Source organism: Entelurus aequoreus, linkage group LG07 (genome assembly GCF_033978785.1).
Source record: "Entelurus aequoreus isolate RoL-2023_Sb linkage group LG07, RoL_Eaeq_v1.1, whole genome shotgun sequence".
In the NCBI taxonomy this organism is placed as follows: Eukaryota; Metazoa; Chordata; class Actinopteri; order Syngnathiformes; family Syngnathidae; genus Entelurus; species Entelurus aequoreus.
The window spans coordinates 13,071,177-13,088,391 of NC_084737.1; the positions used below are offsets into that span (position 1 = coordinate 13,071,177).

The 17,215-nt window shown below is 39.5% G+C and overlaps 1 protein-coding gene across 1 annotated transcript in view; it reads left to right on the forward strand.

The window, feature by feature from the left end:
• LOC133653237 (neurotensin receptor type 1-like) overlaps positions 1–17,215 on the forward strand; it is a 92,860-nt gene that overhangs the window by 62,391 nt on the left and 13,254 nt on the right. The window contains exon 2 of the mRNA XM_062052316.1: positions 4,632–4,833. Coding sequence (XP_061908300.1) covers positions 4,632–4,833 — 202 coding nt within the window. The remainder of the gene's footprint in view (positions 1–4,631; positions 4,834–17,215) is intronic.

The window sequence follows — 17,215 nt, forward strand, 5'->3', positions numbered from 1 at the left end:
GATGCTTGAAAGTGACACTGGATACTAATACAGATGCTTGATCGTTATACTGGATACAAATACTGATGCGTGATAGGGATATTGGATACTAATACTGATGCTTGATAGTGATACTGGATACTAATACTGATACTGGATATTGATAGGGATGATCGATAGTAATACTGAACACTAATACTTGAAAGTGACACTGGATATTAATACTGATGCGTGATATTGATACTGGATACCAATAATGATTCTTGATAGGGATACTGGATACTAATACAGATGTGTGATATTGATACTGGATACCAATAATGATTCTTGATAGGGATACTGGATACTAATACAGATGCCTAATAGTGATACTGGATACCAATTCTGATGCTTGATAGGGATACCGGATACTAATATTGATGCTTGATAGTGATACTGGATATTGATACTGATGCTTGATAGGGATATTGTATACTAATACAGATGATTGATAGTGATACTAAATACTAACACAGATGCTTGAAAGTGACACTGTATACTAATACTGATGATTGATAGCAATAAGAGATACTACTACTGATGCTTGATAATGATACAGGATATTAATACTGCTGCGTGATAGTGATCCTGTACACCAAAACTGATGCTTGGTAAGGATATTGGATACGTATTCTGATGCTTAATAGTGATACTGGATACTAATACTGACACTTGATAGTAACACTGCATATTGATACTGATGCTTGATAGGGATATTGAATACTAATACAGATTTTTGATAGTGATACTGAATAATAATACTGATGCTTCAAAGTGACACTGGATACTAATGCAGATGCTTGATCGTTATACTGGATACTAATACTGATGCTTGATAGTGATACTGGATCGCAATACAAATGCTGAATACGAATAATGGATACAAATACTGATGCCAGAGACTGATACTGATTCCAAATACTGATACTGGATACGAGTTCTTATGCTGAATATAGATACTGATACTAATACTGACGATTGATAGTGATACTGGATACTAATATTGATGCTTGATGGTGATACTGGATACTAATACTGGCGCTTGATACTGATACTAGCTACTGATGGATACTGATACTAGATATTGGATACTGATGCTGAATACAGATACTGGATATTAATACTGACGTTTGACAGTGATAATAGATGTTTGATACTGATACTGATGCTGGATACTGATACTAGATGCTGCATACTAATACTAATATTGATGCTGTAGCAGCAGCAGTTAGTTGTAAATCTCCAGAGCCAAGAAGCTAAATTAGATAAATGTGATATGGGCACTTCATCAACTAGGTTGAAGTCCTGTGGAATTGGGACGTGTGAGAAAGCGTGGCATGTGTAATAAAAAGTATCATAACTCATGCAACTGAAAAGTGTCACCCTGAGCTGTCCTAACCTTTGATTTTATTTGTCCCGATGCTGATGCTGATGCTCAACATTTGTCTGAGCCACTCGGCCTTCTGCAAGTCAATCCGGGATGTTGCGGCGGTTTGAAGAAACACAATATTGTCGTTACTAAACACGTCTTTATTATAAGACTGCATAACAGGAAGTGGTTTCTGTGGCCACAAATATGCACCAGGAACACGCATCAAAACCATATTATTTTTAAGCACTTCAAGTCAATTAGTGTTGTTCATTAAAAATGTTTTATTTATTTTTTACTTTTAGTCCATTTGTGTTGTTTCCTTTCAGCTTCAATCAGTCTTGGAGGCAAGGAACCTCCCTGATATATTACCTATGAATAGAGATGTCCTGCCGATATTATCAGCCGATAAATGCTTTAAAATGTAATATCGGAAAATATCGGTATCACGTTTTTTATTATCAGTATCTGTTTTGTTTTTTTGTTTTTGTTTTTGTTTTTTTTATTAAATCAACATAAAAAACACAAGATACACTTACAATTATTACACGAAGCCAAAAAACCTCCCTCCCCCATTTACACTCATTCACACAAAAGGGTTGTTTCTTTCTGTTATTGGTTCCTACATTATATATCAATACAGTCTGCAAGGGATACAGTCCGTAAGCACGCATGATTGTGCGTGCTGCTGGTCCACTAATAGTACTAACCTTTAACAGTTAATTTTACTCATTTTCATTAATTACTAGTTTCTATGTAACTGTTTTTATACTGTTTTACTTTCTTTTTTATTCAAGAAAATATTTTTAATTAATTTATCTTATTTTATTTTATAATTTTTTTTAAAAAGGACCTTATCTTCACCATACCTGGTTGTCCCAAATTAGGCATAATAATGTGTTAATTCCATGACTGTATATATCGGTATTGGTTGATATCGTATCAGTAATTAAGAGTTGGACAATATCGGAATATCGGCAAAAAGCCATTATCGGACATCCCTACCTATGAACATTGTTCTTCCATGATCTCCCCCAACATGGTAATATACTCAATAAACTTTTTTAAACTCTCTCAAAAAACGTCTCCAATTATGACTTTAAAATGAAAGGTTGGGAAAGTGTGATGACAACCCTAGAATAGGAAATGGAATGTATTTATTGCAAAGTAAAGAAACAGCCTGGCTGCTCAGTGCAAAAGTCATCAAAGTATGTAAAGTTGTATGATAAAATTTACGATTATTCAATATACCGTATATTTTGGACTATATACCGCTACTTTTTCCCTACGTTTTGAACCCTGCGGCTTCTAAAACGGTGCAGCTAAAATTAATGTATTTTATTTTGCTAACTTTGGATTTAACAAATAGTTTTCAACAGGCACTGAAAAGATGTGGTATTGTTTCTGCCATGGCGCCATCTTTTAGACGAGTTTGCTCACTGCAGGTGCTGCGGTGTGAACGTCTACAGTATTTCCTGCTGTTTAGTGATTTCAACCGGAAGCACAAGTGCCGTTCCGTCTTCGAGTCGTCCGTAGCGTTTCTACTCGTATGGATTCTTCATTTATCACTCCAAGCAACGTTTGTAAGTTTTACAATACAACTAAAACAATTCATACTCGCTAAACCGTCCACGTGTTGTCGTAGTGCAATCAAGCTAGTGTCGTTAGCATTAGCTAATGTGATAACACGACAACGAGTGTCTGTGCTAGAATGCCATTGGATTGTTCGTATTGTTTCAGTTTCGTAAATTCAACAAGACGTTACCGTAGACTTATTGAGTCTGTTTAGCTAATTGGAGAGCAAGCGGGTCCATGACGATGACTTCTGTTTTGTTTGATCAGCCATTTTACTGCCGTGTTACAGACACCGTTTGGAAACAAATAATGTATGTAAATAAACATTTACAATATCTTAGTGTAAATAACTAATTTCAAAACGTGTATCTGCGTCTTATAGTCCGGTGCGGCTAATATATGGGGGGGGTGTAATTATTTAAAATTTAGTGGGTGCAGCTTAGGTGTGCTCTATAGCAGTGTTTCCCATAAACTGCCAAGATACCTGTGGCGGTGGGGGCGTGGCTATGGGCGTGGTCACCATGACATTATCAAGTAATTTGCATAATTTACTACAATGATATGATTTTCTCTAAAAAGGCTCAAAAAATGTATACTTACTAATTAATAATAACAGTTTTGTTTTAAACGTCCATCCATCCATCCATCCATTATACAATATAATTACAACACTTTCTGTACATATTTATATACAGATTTGAACAATAACTTATTCACTGAAATATATTTATTAATTGTGGTTCTTACAAAAAATATATCTTATAAAATATAAAAGCTAAAATGTCTCTTAAAGCTCTGCCCCTTTAATTAGTGCATACTAAATAATTTAACTTTAGCCTACTATTACAACCATATTATTTACCAGCAACATAAAGTGAAACAGAGGCAGAGGTGTCCTGCCACAGTCAGTAACAAATAAACAGAAAACAGTAGTGGTCAAATACAAATAAGGCAACAAGAGAAGTATCCTACACTTCTCTTTTGTAAAGTAAATCTGAACAGCCTATATGGGCATCTACATCAACTATATGATTTGCCTGAGAAACTGGACAGGACAAAAAAAAAACATTTTTTAATTAAAAAAAATCTATTTGTGGCGGACGTAATTCTTTCGTGGCGGGCCGCCACAAATACATGAATGTGTGGGAAACACTGTATAATAGTCTGTAAAATACAGTACACAGTACAATATGAATATTATAGATATATATACTTTTTTAAATTATTACTTTAAATTCACTGATTGTACTATTTTAAGGTGTATAAAAGGATATTTGTAATTATGTCCACACTTTTTTACTCCAGGACCGAATTGGTCCCAATTGATTCTCTTAAGAAGTACATATGTTTGATATATTGTAATAATGACCTATTATAATGGAAACGTGAATAAAGTACACAATAGTGTTTCTTGGAGACGAACACAGCTTATTAGCATTAAAGCTACAGACACACACTTACTAAAAGTACTCTTAAACGGTCTAAATTCCACCATCAAGAACAACAAACTAACAATGCACGATTGTGATACTTATTTGAAATATCGGAAAATACAGTAGGACTATGTAGTCCTTTACGAAGGACACCTGAGCTCCCATGAAACAGTAAACTCATGTTTAACATTCATATCGCTAACCTGGGGGTCCTCCTGTCTTCTCTCTCCAAACAGATAAATGCCTTCCTGTCCTTTGTCCTGCCCATGGTGGTCATCTCTGTCCTGAACGGGGTCATAGCCAATCAGTTGTTGAGAATGTTCAGAGAGGCGGAGCAAGACAACCGCATCTGCATCGTCGGCGGCAATCCCACCATGCTCAATGTGTCGGTGGAGCCCAACCGTGCTCAGTCGCTTCGCCACGGAGTTCTTGTTCTTCGTAAGTGTCTTTAATTCAGACTGTACACTCTAGTCGAGGGGTTGTGTTGATATCCAGTAGTTGGTTCCTTAGTTTGTATGTTGACACAAAACCTACAAGTCAAGTCAAGGCCAAGACTTCTAACAATAAATTATGATTTTGTTAAAACCTTAAGGAACTGAAACAAGGTCAAAAATGTTTACAAGCAGAGACCAGGTGAAGATCAAGACTTGTACCAGTTAAAACCAAGTCACGATCAAGACTTGTACCAGTTGAAAACAGGCGAAGATCAAGACTTGTATCAGTGGAAACCAGGTCAAGATCAAGACTTGTATCAGTGTAAACTAGGTCAAGATCAAGACTTGTATCAGTTGAAACCAGGTCAAGAACAAGACTTGTACCAGATGAAACCGGGTCAAAAACAAGACTTGTGCCAGTTGAAACCAGGTCAAGAACAAGACTCGTACCAGTTAAGACTAGGTCAAGATAGAGACTTGTACCAGTTGAGACCAGGTCAAGAACAAGACATGTACCAGTTGAAACCAGGTGAAGATCAAGACTTGTATCAGTCGAAACCAGATCAAGATCAAGACTTGTATCAGTGTAAACTAGGTCAAAATCAAGACTTGTATGAGTTGAAACCAGGTCAAGAACAAGACTTGTACCAGTTGAAACCAGGTCAAGAACAATACTTGTACCAGTTGAAACCAGGTCAAGAACAAGACTTGTACCAGTTGAGACTAGGTCAAGATAGAGACTTGTACCAGTTGAGACCAGGTCAAGATAGAGACTTGTACCAGTTGAGACCAGGTCAAGAACAAGAAATGTACCAGTTGAAACCAGGTGAAGATCAAGACTTGTATCAGTGGAAACCAGGTCAAGATCAAGACTTGTATCAGTGTAAACTAGGTCAAGATCAAGACTTGTATCAGTTGAAACCAGGTCAAGAACAAGACTTGTACCAGTTGAAACCAGGTCGAGAACAAGACTTGCACCAGTTGAGACTAGGTCAAGATAGAGACTTGTACCAGTTGAGACCAGGTCAAGAACAAGACATGTACCAGTTGAAACCAGGTGAAGATCAAGACTTGTATCAGTGGAAACCAGGTCAAGATCAAGACTTGTATCAGTGGAAACTAGGTCAAGATCAAGACTTGTATCAGTTGAAACCAGGTCAAGAACAAGACTTGTACCAGTTGAAACCAGGTCAAGAACAAGACTTGTACCAGTTGAGACTAGGTCAAGATAGAGACTTGTACCAGTTGAGACCAGGTCAAGAACAAAACATGTACAAATTGAAACCAGGTCATGATTAAGATTTGTATCAGTTGAGACGAGGTCAAGATTAAGATTTATACAAGTTGAAACCAGGTCAATATTAAGATTTGTAACAGTTGAGACTAGGTCAAGATAAAGATTTATACCAGTTGAAACGAAGTCAAGATTAAGACTTATATCAGTTGAGTTTTGCTCAAGATAAAGACTTATACCAGTTGAAACCAGGTGAAGATCACGACTTGTATCAGTGGAAACCAGGTCAAGCTCAAGACTTGTATCAGTGGAAACTAGGTCAAGATCAAGACTTGTATCAGTTGAAACCAGGTCAAGAACAAGACTTGTACCAGTTGAAACCAGGTCGAGAACAAGACTTGTACCAGTTGAGACTAGGTCAAGATAGAGACTTGTACCAGTTGAGACCAGGTCAAGAACAAGTCATGTACAAGTTGAAACCAGGTCAAGATTAAGATTTGTAACAGTTGAGACTAGGTCAAGATAAAGACTTATACAAGTTGAAACCAAGTCAAGATTAAGATTTATATCAGTTGAGTTTTGCTCAAGATAAAGACTTATACCAGTTGAAACCAGGTGAAGATCAAGACTTGTACCAGTTGAGACTAGGTCAAGATAGAGACTTGTACCAGTTGAGACCAGGTCAAGCACAAGACATGTACAAGTTGAAACCAGGTCAAGATTAAGATTTGTATCAGTTGAGACGAGGTCAAGATTAAGATTTATAAAAATTGAAACCAGGTCAAGATTAAGATTTGTAACAGTTGAGACTAGGTCAAAATAAAGGCTTATACCAGTTGAAACCAAGTCAAGATTAAGACTTATATCAGTTGAGTTTTGCTCAAGATAAAGACTTATACCAGTTGAAACCAGGTGAAGATCAAGACTTGTAACAGTGGAAACCAGGTCAAGATTAAGACTTGTATCAGTGTAAACTAGGTCAAGATCAAGACTTGTATCAGTTGAAACCAGGTCAAGAACAAGACTTGTACCAGTTGAGACTAGGTCAAGATAGAGACTTGTACCAGTTGAGACCAGGTCAAGAACAAAACATGTACAAATTGAAACCAGGTCAAGATTAAGATTTGTACCAGTTGAGACCAGGTCAAGAACAAAACATGTACAAATTGAAACCAGGTCAAGATTAAAATTTGTATCAGTTGAGACGAGGTCAAGATTAAGATTTATACAAGTTGAAACCAGGTCAAGATTAAGATTTGTAACAGTTGAGACTAGGTCAAGATAAAGACTTATACCAGTTGAAACCAAGTCAAGATTAAGACTTGTATCAGTGGAAACCAGGTCAAGATCAAGACTTGTATCAGTGTAAACTAGGTCAAGATCAAAACTTGTATCAGTTGAAACCAGGTCAAGAACAAGACTTGTACCAGTTGAGACTAGGTCAAGAACAAGACATGTACAAGTTGAAACCAGGTCAAGATTAAGATTTGTATCAGTTGAGACGAGGTCAAGATTAATTTATAAAAATTGAAATCAGGTCAAGAACAAGACTTGTACCAGTTGAAACCAGGTCGAGAACAAGACTTGTACCAGTTGAGACTAGGTCAAGATAGAGACTTGTACCAGTTGAGACCAGGTCAAGCACAAGACATGTACAAGTTGAAACCAGGTCAAGATTAAGATTTGTATCAGTTGAGACGAGGTCAAGATTAAGATTTATAAAAATTGAAACCAGGTCAAGATTACGATTTGTATCAGTTGAGACGAGGTCAAGATTAAGATTTATAAAAATTGAAACCAGGTCAAGATTAAGATTTGTAACAGTTGAGACTAGGTCAAGATAAAGACTTATACCAGTTGAAACCAGGTGAAGATCAAGACTTGTAACAGTGTAAACTAGGTCAAGATCAAGACTTGTATCAGTTGAAACCAGGTCAAGAACAAGACTTGTACCAGTTGAGACTAGGTCAAGATAGAGACTTGTACCAGTTGAGACCAGGTCAAGAACAAGACATGTACAAGTTGAAACCAGGTCAAGATTAAGATTTGTATCAGTTGAGACAAGGTCAAGATTAAGATTTATAAAAATTGAAACCAGGTCAAGATTAAGATTTGTAACAGTTGAGACTAGGTCAAGATAAAGACTTACACCAGTTGAAACCAAGTCAAGATTAAGACGTATATCAGTTGAGTTTTGCTCAAGATAAAGACTTATACCAGTTGAAACCAGGTGAAGATCAAGACTTGTAACAGTGGAAACCAGGTCAAGATCAAGACTTGTATCAGTTGAAACCAGGTCAAGAACAAGACTTGTATCAGTTGAGACTAGGTCAAGATAGAGACTTGTACCAGTTGAGACCAGGTCAAGAACAAAACATGGACAAATTGAAACCAGGTCAAGATTAAGATTTGTACCAGTTGAGACCAGGTCAAGAACAAAACATGTACAAGTTGAAACCATGTCAAGATTAAGATTTGTATCAGTTGAGACGAGGTCAAGATTAAGATTTATACAAGTTGAAACCAGGTCAAGATTAAGATTTGTAACAGTTGAGACTAGGTCAAGATAAAGACTTATACCAGTTGAAACCAAGTCAAGATTAAGACTTATATCAGTTGAGTTTCGCTCAAGATAAAGACTTATACCAGTTGAAACCAGGTCAAGACCAAGACTTGTATCAGTGGAAACCAGGTCAAGATCAAGACTTGTATCAGTGTAAACTAGGTCAAGATCAAGACTTGTATCAGTTGAAACCAGGTCAAGAACAAGACTTGTACCAGTTGAGACTAGGTCAAGAACAAGACATGTACAAGTTGAAACCAGGTCAAGATTAAGATTTGTATCAGTTGAGACGAGGTCAAGATTAAGATTTATAAAAATTTAAACCAGGTCAAGAACAAGACTTGTACCAGTTGAAACCAAGTCGAGAACAAGACTTGTACCAGTTGAGACTAGGTCAAGATAGAGACTTGTACCAGTTGAGACCAGGTCAAGCACAAGACATGTACAAATTGAAACCAGGTCAAGATTAAGATTTGTATCAGTTGAGACGAGGTCAAGATTAAGATTTATAAAAATTTAAACCAGGTCAAGATTAAGATTTGTAACAGTTGAGACTAGGTCAAGATAAAGACTTATACCAGTTGAAACCAATTCAAGATTAAGACTTATATCAGTTGAGTTTTGCTCAAGATAAAGACTTATACCAGTTGAAACCAGGTGAAGATCAAGACTTGTAACAGTGGAAACCAGGTCAAGATCAAGACTTGTATCAGTGTAAACTAGGTCAAGATCAAGACTTGTATCAGTTGAAACCAGGTCAAGAACAAGACTTGTACCAGTTGAGACTAGGTCAAGATAGAGACTTGTACCAGTTGAGACCAGGTCAAGCACAAGACATGTACAAGTTGAAACCAGGTCAAGATTAAGATTTGTATCAGTTGAGATGAGGTCAAGATTAAGATTTATAAAAATTGAAACCAGGTCAAGATTAAGATTTGTAACAGTTGAGACTAGGTCAAGATAAAGACTTATACCAGTTGAAACCAAGTCAAGATTAAGACTTATATCAGTTGAGTTTTGCTCAAGATAAAGACTTATACCAGTTGAAACCAGGTGAAGATCAAGACTTGTAACAGTGGATACCAGGTCAAGATCAAGACTTGTATCAGTGTAAACTAGGTCAAGATCAAGACTTGCATCAGTTGAAACCAGGTCAAGAACAAGACTTGTACCAGTTGAGACTAGGTCAAGATAGAGACTTGTACCAGTTGAGACCAGGTCAAGAACAAAACATGTACAAATTGAAACCAGGTCAAGATCAAGACTTGTATCAGTGTAAACAAGGTCAAGATCAAGACTTGTATCAGTTGAAACCAGGTCAAGAACAAGACTTGTACCAGTTGAGACTAGGTCAAGATAGAGACTTGTACCAGTTGAGACCAGGTCAAGAACAAAACATGTACAAATTGAAACCAGGTCAAGATTAAGATTTGTATCAGTTGAGACGAGGTCAAGATTAAGATTTTTACAAGTTGAAACCAGTTAAAGATTAAGATTTGTAAGAGTTGAAACCTAGTCAAGATTAAGACTTATATCAGTTGAGTTTTGCTTAAGATAAAGACTTATACCAGTTGAAACCAGGTCAAGACCAAGACTTGTACGAGTTGAGACTACGTACAATGAATTCTTATAGGCTGTGGATACTTTGGCCACACACACACAGGTGATCATTCAGGCTTTGCAAACATTTGATTTCAACAATGTAAAAGATCCAGGCAAGCTGTCCCAATGTGTTCCTGGACTCCAGCACCAGCGTGGCCAGTCGGGCGGACAGTTGCAACAGCCTGTGGTTGCGGCACATTAATGGCACCGAAGATGGTGGCGGAATGGCCTGACATTGTTGCACATTCCGCTGCTACTGCAAGTTTCTCTCCTGTATTATAATATTAAATTGAGTAATCAAACAAGAGACAAAGTCTTGCATATCCTTTTTGGTATGCTGATATGCTTAAATGTTCAAAGATTTCAAACCACATATTACATAGTGTTTACATGGAACTCTCATCTGGCTGTGAGCAGGCTACTGTATGAACGCATGTTGTTTTAAGTTACACAAATTATATTTATATTGGGGGAGACACCCACATCTTCTAAAGTTTTACGAATCATTGCAGTGACTGTCTTTTTGAACGGGGTGAGTACTATTTCATCTCCGGTCCCTTCGCCTGTTTTGGCAATGCACATCCATCTTCTTCTTCACCTTCTTCCTGATGTAATACCACTTATTTTTTTCATCTGCTCTGTGTGCGGTTCTCTAACTCCACAACATTGACAAGCTCACACACTTGATCCCACTCAAACTTTTCTGTGTTCGCTGAACACGGCAGAAAGAAGTACCTCCTACTCCTTAGTGGTGAATTCTGATTTGGCAGAGTGTGGTATCTCGTGCACATGGCTAATTTCAATATGATTTGAGTATTTAAAGGCCTACTGAAATGAATTTTTTTTATTTAAACGGGGATAGCAGATCTATTCTATGTGTCATACTTGATCATTTCGCGATATTGCCATATTTTTGCTGAAAGGATTTAGTATAGAACAACGACGATAAAGATTGCAACTTTTGGTATCTGATTAAAAAAAAGGCTTGCCCCTACCGGAAGTAGCGTGACGTAGTCAGTTGAACATATACGCAAAGTTCCCTATTGTTTACAATGATGGCCGCATGAAGTGAGAAAGATTCGGACCGAGAAAGCGACAATTTCCCCATTAATTTGAGCGAGGATGAAAGATTTGTGGATGAGTAAAGTGCAAGTGAAGGACTAGTGGGGAGTTGAAGCTATTCAGATAGGGAAGATGCTGTGAGAGCCGGGGGTGACCTGATATTCAGCTGGGAATGACTACAACAGTAAATAAACACAAGACATATATATACTCTATTAGCCACAACACAACCAGGCTTATATTTAATATGCCACAAATTAATCCTGCATAAAAACACCTGCGTGTTTGTTATGCTAGCTCCTAGCTCCTCTGCTAGCTCCTAGCTCCATAGAACACGCCAATACAATTCAAACACCTGATCAACACACACAATCACTCAGCCCAAAAGACCGTTCACCTAACCCAAGGTTCATAAAGCTTATATATTTTTAAAAAGTTACGTACGTGACGCGCACGTACGGTACGGTACGTGTTATGCTAGCTCCTAGCTCCTATGCTAGCTCCATAGAACACGCCAATACAATTCAAACACCTGATCAACACACACAATCACTCAGCCCAAAAGACCGTTCACCTAACCCAAGGTTCATAAAGCTTATATATTTTAAAAAAGTTATGTACATACGCAAAAAAAAGTTGCGCACATACGGTCAAGCGATCAAATGTTTAGAAGCCAAAGCTGCATACTCACGGTAGCACGTCTGCGTCTTTGTCATCCAAATCAAAGTAATCCTGGTAAGACTCTGTGTTGTCCCAGTTCTCTACAGGCGTCTGTGTATCGAAGTCAAAAGTCCTCCTGGTTAGAGTCTCTGTTATCCGAGTTCTTCCATCTTGACTGCATCTTTCGGGAATGTAAACAAAGAAGCGCCGGCTGTGTACTGTTGTGGCTGACTACGTTCGAAAAATACGTCCATTTCGCACCGACAACTTTCTTCTTTGCTTGCTCAGCTTCCTTCTCCATAATGCAATGAACATGATTGAAACAGATTCACGAACACAGATGTCCAGAATACTGTGGAATTATGAAATGAAAACAGAGCTTTTTCGTATTGGCTTCAATGTGGAAGGCATACCCGTGTTCCCCGGGCTACGTCACACGCATACGTCATCCTCAGAGGCGTTTCGAACCGGAAGTTTAGCGGCAAATTTAAAATGTCACTTTATAAGTTAACCCGGCCGTATTGGCATGTGTTATAATGTTAAGATTTCATCATTGATATATAAACTATCAGACTGCGTGGTCGGTAGTGGTGGGTTTCAGTAGGCCTTTAAGTGATGGCGTGGTCTGGGCATGCCCAGCCACACAAACATGTGTGCCCAACTGCACGTTGATTGGTATGTAAAAAAAGAAATATGCTTGGATTAGAGCATACATCTCAATTTTTGGTGCATACGCTGGTTTCTGAATCGGAGTGTATGCTACATTTTTATAAAAAAATCCACTTAACTCTTAATAAATAGGGCCCCTTGTGAAGTTTAAGACTTGTACCAGTTGAAAACACGTCAACATCAATACTTGTATCAGTTGAAACCAGGTCAAGATAAAGATTTATACAAAGTTGAAACCAGGTCAAGATTAAGACTCGTATCAGTTGAAACCAGGTCAAGACCAAGACTTGACTTGGGGACGGCGTGGCGCGTTTGGGAGAGTGGCCGTGCCAGCAACCTGAGGGTTCCTGGTTCAATCCACACCTAGTACCAACTTCGTCACGTCCGTTGTCTCCTTGAGTAAGACACTTCACCCTTGCTCCTGATGTGGCGTGGTTAGGGCCTTGCATGGCAGCTTGAGTACCTTGAAGGTAGAAAAGCGCTATACAAGTATATCCCATTGTACCAGTTGAGACTGGGTCAAGAACAAGACTTATACAAGTTGAAACCAAAGGGGAAGTCGATGCGCACAGCTCGATAATGGAAGACACGGGAAGGCACAAGGGAGATCAGACAAGGGAACTCGGAAGACAGGAGAGCGATGAAGCACACGGGAGGGAAGCCAGACATGGGATTCTTACTACGAACAGAAGATTAAGTTCCGGCCAGGATCCTTGGGTCCACTGGTCTTTATACAGCTCGCCCTCATCAGTCACAGGTGTGCAGATTGCTGATCGCCCACATGACGCGGCCAGCGCGAGCAGGGACGTGTCTCGGTGCGCTGCCAACGGAGGTGCTGGCAGACTCAGCTGCCGGAGAAAACCGGGTTCGAGCCCGCGCCGTCACACGTTGGCTATTATCATTAGTATTTTTGTTGTTGTTTGGTTGCCACCACATTTACACTCCTTGTTGAGACTTAATAAAAATGGTGTTGAAATGAATTGAAAAAAGTTAATGAGGACTATTGAGGTGAGCTAACAATCAAACATGAAACATATTTGTTAAAAAATGTTGGAATTGTCAAGTGTAACCTCAGAAACTTCACCGTTTTTAAAATAAATAAACAAGGCTTTTGTTTGCATACTAGACATGAATTTAGAACACTGGGAACAACCTCTAGGCAGAGTCGTGGCCATGGCGTAAGAGGGTATACGTCTCGGGGGGCTAAAGGTTGCGTCACTGCTTTTTGCAGATGATGTGGTCCTGATGGCACCTTCGGTTTCGTGACCTTCAGCTCTCACTGGATCGGTTCGCAGCCGAGTGTTCAGCGGCTGGAATGAGGATCAGCATCTCCAAATCTGAGGCCATGGTTCTCAGCAGGAAACCGATGGTTTGTACAGTCCAGGTAGAGAGCGAGACTCTGTCCCAGGTGGAGGAGTTTAAGTATCTCGGGGTCTTGTTCACGAGGGACGGAAAGATGGAGAAGGAAATCAGCCGGAGAATCGGAGCAGCTGGGGCAGTATTGCAGTCTCTCTGCCGCACTGTTGTGACGAAACGAGAGCTGAGCCAGAAGGCAAAGCTCTCGGTCTACCGAGCTATCTACATTCCTACTCTCACCTGTGGTCAAGAAGTGTGGGTCATGACCGAAAGAATAAGATCGCGGATACAAGCGGCCGAAATGAGTTTCCCCAGAAGGGTGGCTGGCATCTCCCTTAGAGATAGGGTGAGAAGTTCAGTCACCCGAGAGAGACTCGGAGTAGAGCCGCTGCTCCTTCGCTTGGAAAGGAACCCGCTTAGGTGGTTCGGGCATCTCGTGCGGATGCCTCACGAGCGTCTCCCTAGGGAGGTCCTCGTTGCACGTCCCACTGGGAGGAGACTCCGCGGCAGGCCAAGGACCAGATGGGGGGATTACATCTCCTCTCTGGCCTGGGAACGCTTCGGGATCCCCCAGGAGGAGGTTGCTAATGTTGCTCTGGAGAGGGAATTCTGGGGGTCTGTGCTGGAGCTGTTGTCCCCGCGACCCGATTCCGGATAAGCGGTTGAAGATGGATGGATGGATGGATGGATGGATGGGAACAACTTGTTTGTTTTTGTTCCCATTACGGTTCTGCCGGGCCTACTACATATTTATAATAGTGTGCATTTGCAAATGTACTGTATATATTATGAGTGTATCATAGTACACAGAGGGCTGCGTGAGAAAAGAGAGAGAGTGGAAGTGTGATGACTGACTGGCAGTGGGAAAGTGCATAAAGTAAGCAAGCACAAGAATGACTTATTGGACGTCTGCAAACCTCTCAAAACAGTCTCTGCAACACTTTTGCACAAGATGCATGGATGCGTGAATGGACAGATACGTCGATGGATACATGGAGTCATGAATAGATGGATGCATGGATAGCTCTGTAAACAAATATACTGAACATAGAGGTATCTTTCTTCCTGTAAAATCTTTGGCAGAACAAAGCTTATTTCACCTCTGCCGCCGTGCATTGCTATTATTTTTGCAGTAATTGAGTGTTATTGATTTTCCTTCCGAGCGTGTTGGGAGTAAATGGAGGAGGTATTCCATCACGGCGTATCCACAGCCGTACTTAAAGGCCAAATGAAGACGAATGTCAGCAAAGGGAACGCAGTAAAAATCTAATTTAAGGAAATCATTTATTGCCGTATTTACACGTACTATTATAGTGTTGATATATGTACGTTAATATAAGTGTATTCTTGGTCTTTTACCGTATTGAATACATCAACTCTCGTCAGAAACTGAAAAAGCTGAACAGTGTAGGGAATCGATTGTCACTAAAAGGTGCAAAAAAATCGCAAAAAAATTTGTTTTCATATAAAATCATACAAACCCCATTTCCATATGAGTTGGGAAATTGTGTTAGATGTAAATATAAACGGAATACAATGATTTGCAAATCATTTTCAACCCATATTCAGTTGAATATGCTACAAAGACAACATATTTGATGTTCAAACTGATAAAAAAAATTTTTTTTTGCAAATAATCATTAACTTTAGAATTTGATGCCAGCAACACGTGACAAAGAAGTTGGGAAAGGTGGCAATAAATACTGATAAAGTTGAGGAATGCTCATCAAACACTTATTTGGAACATCCCACAGGTGAACAGGCAAATTGGGAACAGGTGGGTGCCATGATTGGGTATAAAAGTAGATTCCATGAAATGCTCAGTCATTCACAAACAAGGATGGGGCGAGGGTCACCAGTTTGTCAACAAATGCGTGAGCAAATTGTTGAACAGTTTAAGAAAAACCTTTCTCAACCAGCTATCGCAAGGAATTTAGGGATTTCACCATCTACGCTCAGTAATATCATCAAAGGGTTCAGAGAATCTGGAGAAATCACTGCACGTAAGCAGCTAAGCCCGTGACCTTCCATCCCTCAGGCTGTACTGCATCAACAAGCGACATCAGTGTGTAAAGGATATCACCACATGGGCTCAGGAACACTTCAGAAACCCACTGTCAGTAACTACAGTTGGTCGCTACATCTGTAAGTGCAAGTTAAAACTCTCCTATGCAAGGTGAAAACCGTTTATCAACAACACCCAGAAACGCCGTTGGCTTCGCTGGGCCTGAGGTCATCTAAGATGGACTGATACAAAATGGAAAAGTGTTCTGTGGTCTGACGAGTCCACATTTCAAATTGTTTTTGGAAACTGTGGACGTTGTGTCCTCTGGACCAAAGAGGAAAAGGCGCAAAGTTGAAAAGCCAGCATCTGTGATGGTATGGGGGTGATTAGTGCCCAAGACATGGGTTACTTACACATCTGTGATGGCACCATTAATGCTGAAAGGTACATTCAGGTTTTGGAGCAACATATGTTGCCATCCAAGCTATGTCTTTTTCATGGACGCCCCTGCTTATTTCAGCAAGACAATGCCAAGCCACATGTTACAACAGCGTGGCTTCGTAGTAAAAAAAGTGCGGGTACTAGACTGGCCTGCCTGTAGTCCAGACCTGTCTCCCATTGAAAATGTGTGGCGCATTATGAAGCCTAAAATAGCACAACGGAGACCCCCGGACTGTTGAACAACTTAAGCTGTACATCAAGCAAGAATGGGAAATAATTCCACCTGAGAAGCTTCAAAAATGTGTCTCCTCAGTTCCCAAACATTTACTGAGTGTTGTTAAAAGGAAAGGCCATGTAACTCAGTGGTGAACATGCCCTTTCCCAACTACTTTGGCACGTGTTGCAGCCATGAAATTCTAAGTTAATTATTATTTGCAAAAAAAAAATAAAGTTTATAAGTTTGAACATCAAATATGTTGTCTTTGTGGTGCATTCAACTGAATATGGGTTGAAAAGGATTTGCAAATCATTGTATTCCGTTTATATTTACATCTAACACAATTTCCCAACTCATATGGAAACGGGGTTTGTATTATAATACTGTACACAGCTGCAAAACAAACTAGCATTAATCAGTAAATAGAGGGTGGATAACTTTGCTAGCTTGTTCTCAATTGTGGAGCAGACCGCTTCTACATGTTGAAGTGCTTACCGTATTTTTCGGACTATAAGGCGCACTTAAAATCCTTTCATTTTCTCCTAAATCGACAGTGCGCCTTACAACCCGGTGCGCC